General features: G+C 45.4%; 1 protein-coding gene across 1 annotated transcript in view; it reads right to left on the reverse strand.

Moving 5' to 3' along the window:
* NLRC5 (NLR family CARD domain containing 5) overlaps window positions 1-5,911 on the reverse strand; it is a 94,219-nt gene that overhangs the window by 61,536 nt on the left and 26,772 nt on the right. The window contains exons 7-11 of the mRNA XM_025212713.1: window positions 5,516-5,599; window positions 5,340-5,423; window positions 4,306-4,395; window positions 2,724-2,774; window positions 1,732-1,797 (exon numbers count right to left, since the gene is read on the reverse strand). Of these exons, the coding sequence (XP_025068498.1) occupies window positions 1,732-1,797; window positions 2,724-2,774; window positions 4,306-4,395; window positions 5,340-5,423; window positions 5,516-5,599 (375 nt within the window). The remainder of the gene's footprint in view (window positions 1-1,731; window positions 1,798-2,723; window positions 2,775-4,305; window positions 4,396-5,339; window positions 5,424-5,515; window positions 5,600-5,911) is intronic.

Raw genomic sequence — 5,911 nt, forward strand, 5'->3', positions numbered from 1 at the left:
CAGAGCAGCAGGTGGAACCCGGCGTGGCGGGGCACAGTAGGGAGGCATACGAAAGCTGTCTGCTGTACCGAGCTCCCTGCTGCCCTGGCCACACTTCCCCTGCAGGCAGGGGCAGCAGCAAGCGGCATAACCCTGCGTACTGCCCACACTGCTCCCGTGCACACAGGGGAAGTGTGACCCGGGCAGCGCGGAGCTTGCAGCAGCAGGAAGCTTACCTGTGTGGCCCCTCTGTGTGCTGTCGCTCTGGGTTGCACACGCTGTGCTCCCGGCCCTGCTGCCCTCCCCTGGGCCCTCCAGAGCACAGCGTGTGCAACCTGGAGCGGTAGCACGCAGAGGGGCTGCACAGGGAAGCTGCCTGCTGCTGCAAGCTCCATGCTGCCGGGTCACACTTTCCCTGTGTGCACAAGAGCAGCATGGGCAGCATGCAGGGTTGTGCCCCTTGCTGTTGCCCCGGCCTGCAGGAGAAGTGTGGCCAGGGCAGCGGGGAGCTCAGAGCGGCAGATTTCTGCGCCCCCTGCTGTGCCCTGCTGCACCAGGTTCCACACACTGCTCTGCAGAAGTGGTGGCGAAGGCAGCATGGCAAGGAGCATCACCTGTACCTGCTGCCTGCCCAGGGCCAGGTCTGGGGCTAGGAGGCAGCTGGGGCTGAGGCTGGGGCAGGGAGGCAGCAGCTGTTTGCAGCTGGCCCAGGTTCTGGGTAGTTGCTGATAGCCACGGAGCCAGGGCTGCTTGCAGCAGGGCTTCCATCCTCCCAGCCAGCTGCTGGGAGAAGCCCAGGCTCTGTGGCTATCAACAGCTACCCAGAGCTGGGCTGGCTGCAGCCAGGAGGCTACAAACAGCTGCTGCCCTCCCGCCTCAGCCCCAGCTGTCTTCCGGCCCCAGACTCTGAGAAGGCAGCAGGTGCCAGCAGTATGCCCATTGGGGCCAGGAGGCAGCAGCTGTTTGTTGTTTCCTAGCTGTAGCCAGCCCTGGCTCTGGGGTAGCTGCTGCCAGCCATGGTGCCCAGGCAGCTCCCAGCAGGGCTTGCAGACTGCCAGCCACCTGCTGAGAGCAGCCCAGGCTCCCGGCTGGCAGGCGCCACCCCCCGCTCCAACGTGTGCCAAGGAAAATGGCCTTGCATGCCATGCTTAGCACACATGCTGGGGGTTGCCAACCCATACTAAGTTTCTGTCTTCCATTATATCTAATGGTAGTGAACTAACCTATGAGTTGTTTTCCTGTTATTCAGTTTACATCAGCTGTCAAGCAGTTCCACTGAACACCACCTTCTCCTTGATTTATGAGAAAGGGTGAATATTAGTTCCCAACTTGCCTTCTCTTCGTTTACCATTCATTGGCCAGTGTACTTTTATCATCTGCAGCTAGATGGAGGGAGGCAAAGAAGACTAGCAGCTTCCCAATGCAGACAGACCTCTTCTGCTAAAAGCACTATCTCCATAGAGGACGTGTTGACATGGTATATGATACTGACCCAAACTTCCCTGGGGCAACATATCATATTACAATGGAATATGGCAAAATCATTTTTGCTGAGTCCAGAACCTTAGGTTGCCAGTTTGGACAGGCTGGTATATTTTTTGTTTTAAAACATTCATCCATGTTTATTTCAAATACATCTTAAATTGTAACATCTTCTGCCTTTAATGATTAGCATAACTGCTGCACTACTTCTAGGAATCTGTCATCTGAAGATTTAACTGATCCATGGATACTTAAATACATTTCTTTTACCGTAACATCACGTGTCTCATTTGAGCAGCATTCTCCTTTCTGGTTTTCCGTCTCAAACTTGCTGATCTGCAAATAAACACAATACTTACAGGCTTCTGAAACATCATCCTAAGGTGCTTGAGAATTTAGCAGCTGTTTAATATTCCAGATAAATCATGGGACACAGCATGTAGACAGAAAAAATTAAGTTTTGTTGGAAGCAGTCAGTCATCCTGAGGCTAAACAATATTCAAGATGATGATGGCTCACTAGAGATTAAAACATTAGCAAAACTACATTGCACAGCATGTGATGAAAGGTGCTTCTTACAGGGGCATTATCAGAATAATCACTGAAGAAAAATGAAGGTACACAGGTTGTATCTGTACTGCTTCCCTCGAGCTCCCAAATGAACCACCAAGTAGCCCAGATTTGCCCATCAGCTTCTGCTCTTCACATCAAACCTGGAAATGGGGCAGTGAAGCTGCCCTAAAGATGCCATCTGATGTCACTCTCATCAGCTCACTGTATAACTGAGAGGAGAGCACAGTGCAGTGTCATTGCCTTGTTTTCAGGTTTGGTTTGTGCACATCTCAGGGCTGTGCTCCACAATGGTGCCCACAGGAGTGCTGGGGAAGGTACGTAGGCAAACCAATAGTTGATTTGGTATTTACTTAGAGTAAGTTAATGCTGACCCCACATATTTGCATAAGAAGGAAAAAGAGGCAGCAAAGCATGATAAAAATGTCCCCCAAAACTTATTCATGCCTCCAAATCTCTAAGCCTTGCTCTCATCTGCCTTGCAGCATGCACGGTCATTTCCTCCTGCACCAAATGCTATTATTCTGCTTGACTAGTGTTCTCCTTGTATAAGTGCTAAAGACTACATAAGACACAGGACACTGAGAAATCCAGGCCCATTTCTGGAGCTAGTGTTCACCAATGTCCAATGGAGAACATCATTTGAATCAGAATTACCTTAAAAACTCAAAATGCCAAAAGCAGTTTCTTACCTTGAGACTGTTTCAGGATGGCCAGAAAATAATATGATTATAGTGTCCCCCCTGCAAGAGACAACAAAACATTCAATGGAAGGCAAATAAACTCAGCTAAATTCCCACTGACTTCAATGGGGTGGAATGAAGCCCTATAATAGTGGTTCTCAACTTTTTTAGATGCAAGGTACCCCTCGGAAAATACCAGCTCTTAGCTTTAACTTGTTATTTAACTACAGAAAAATATGAGAGCAATACTTCTGTTGCAAAGAACTCAGAAAGACCACAACACGTCAGAAGGTTTTTGACATTATGGATTTTTATCTGAAATCTCTGGGTTTATTTCATTAATCATCCATAGGTGTTTGCATACCTAACGGTAATAATATTACACAGAACTCCACAACACCCGGGTTGAAAATCGCTGCCATAGAAGCACACTGCTCTCAAAGCTCTTTGACAAATGAGCCAGAAGGGCCTACAGCAGGGGCATTTTATTTTATTGTTTTTCAGATGGGTCAATGAAATCCATAACACTGGGATTAAGCTTGAGCAAATTTCTTAGTGGGGTTCCTCTTCCCTTGACACATTTCTTATAAAAATACGACCTTTTTCTACCTGTTGATCCCAAATGCTGCAGCCTCTTGCAATGATTTGGGCCTTAGCGGCAGCCGATTTTAGGCCTCTGTTGGATCACTCCAGTCCACTACCAGAAAAAGTTGCTGACTGCTGCTACAGAGCACTCTCAGACTGAATTGCTCTTTTATGCTCATTTGTGAGACAAGCTGTCAGCAGGTGCTGTAGGCTGGAACGTGCAGGTTGGAACAGGAGTGGTAGGAGGGACAAATTTGGAGGGGGACACCAGGAAGCCCTCAGGAAGCTCTATGTGCTCAGACAGTGTGTGGCAGCACTGACACAATGGACCACATGGCTGAAATCAGCATCACTACAGTTTAAATGGAGTCCCTTTTGTTTTTGAAAAGGTGCATGAAACGGGTACTGCAATAATTCAGTGTCACATGCATTTTTCAAGGAGAAACTCAGAAAAAAAGGCAAAGCATATGCAACATGACTGTTTAGAGTTACACCAGGGATTCATTTGGTTCATTAAGTTTATACATCAACATAAGCCCATGGTAAGATCTATGATTTTAATTCACCACTTACTTCTAATATGTTGGCCATATTCAAATATCAAACCCCAAGTTTAAAGGTGCATCAACTATACAGGAATGTAAACTATTTCTTCCTCAGTCAGCCAAAGTAATAAGCAGCTCTTTTAGAGCCACAAGCAAACTCAAGAATCTCACAGTTTAACTGTTAACCATCTTGGAGTTGCATATCATTTACAACCTTCTAAAGCAATGTGTGATCCAAAGAGTTAAATGAGCATGTATAAATAAATGCAAACAACGAGTCCACATACATAGAGTATCTGATTTTAACTTTATTTTTCAAACAGGGGATAAGAGGAGTGGGTAAACTCATCTGCACTGCTCTTCATTAAAAAGCAACTAAATTAGAAGGGGAACGCAGTTTGTAAAGTAAACACTTAGAGAAATAAAAAAGTATTTCCATAATGGCTTTCATTTTCCAGTACCTGATATGTAGTTCAGTAACATTTGGACACATGATGGCTCTCTTTGCCAAAACAAGAACAGCCTTCGTCGAAATATCATTGTGGCTTAAACTGTGGATAACAGAGCATCAAAACATCAGCTGCTTTCATCTGACAGCAAGTCCCTTTATTTTGTATATGACCACTTCTCTACATCCTGTGTATCCAAGTGTGCATGTGCAAGTGTGTGGGCACGCACGCACACGCGCACCCCCCCCAATGGAATAATTAGCACTTCTGAGACGTAGTGCCAGTTAGCCCATACTAATTAACCACATCCATGAATGCTATGTATTGGCCAATTAACATGGCACATTGAGCTAATAATTAGTTCATTCAGCAGTGCTAATGAGACTTCCTGAATAGACGTAGTTACACTTATTTTGGCTTAAGAAGTAGCCTGCTTGGCTGTGTCAGACATAGCAAGTTTACTATGCAGACATGGCTACACACGTGTGTATATGTACATGCGCACGCGCACACACCAGGGTTCTATTAGCAATCTAATTGTGCTTAGACTGTAAAGCCAGGAGGAACCACGTGATCACTGATCATCAAATGTATAATTATATGCCATAAAACATCATCGAGGCATTCTTGTCTAAAGTCCTTTTGTTTGTGTTTGCAGCAACACAGGTACCAGAAAAGCACCTGGGAACAAATTTCTAATGTGAGTGAAGTGCCCATCTCCTATTAATTCTTAAGGGAGATAAGTACTCAAGTATCTTACAAAAAATATTTCCAGTTTGGATTTGAAGATTTCAAGGCTGGAGAATCCACCATTCCTCTTGGTAGCTTGCTCTAGTAGTTAAGCACCCTCACCGGTAAAAAGTTGTACCCCACCATGCACCCCACAGGCAATCAATGATTTCCAAGAGAGTCCTGGGTACTCCCCACAGGTTCCTTGTCTCATCATAATGGCCCCTGACTTGATGTTGATCCGAAACATTTTGACTCTGACCTTCCTTAATAGCTGCCATTTTAAATAAGCATAAGCAATTCAAACTTCTACTTACTCTATCTTCTTCAATTTTTCCATTCTGGAAAATACTTCAAGCACCTTTGTCATGTCTTGGTCCCTCATTCGATTGCCTTGCAAACTGCAAATCAATTTGTGTGGTTAATCCTGCCCCCAAAATACTCAAACAATTTGAAAAAGGTATCATTCACCCCATTAATACAGCTCACTTACTTTATTTCTTCAAGTTGAGTGCAGTGTGGAAAAGCTTGTTCTAGGTTAGCTAGTCCCAGGGCAGTGATATTGCCACCAGTTAACCTGAAAAACATAAAGCAGATCAGAAAGATGTGAGCAAGAAAAATATTTTCCTCAGACATACTCCAGGAACTGTTTAAGGGACAAATTGAAAATTCAGGGGCTTGTGACTCCATTCCGAACTTGGGCAATACAAGTTACATATATATTGCTGCAGGGCAGAACTGAACCCCAGAAGCTGCATTTTGCTGTACAGGTTTCCCTCAATTTATGCAGCAGATGCTTTCCCAGGGAACGGTGCATAGATCAAATTCGCATAAAGCGAACCCAGTTTACAATGAAACAGATTGGGATGCATTCCCAGGGCAGTGAGGG

The sequence above is a fragment of the Alligator sinensis genome, unplaced genomic scaffold, assembly GCF_000455745.1.
Source record: "Alligator sinensis unplaced genomic scaffold, ASM45574v1 scaffold1000_1, whole genome shotgun sequence".
Classification (NCBI taxonomy): domain Eukaryota; kingdom Metazoa; phylum Chordata; order Crocodylia; family Alligatoridae; genus Alligator; species Alligator sinensis.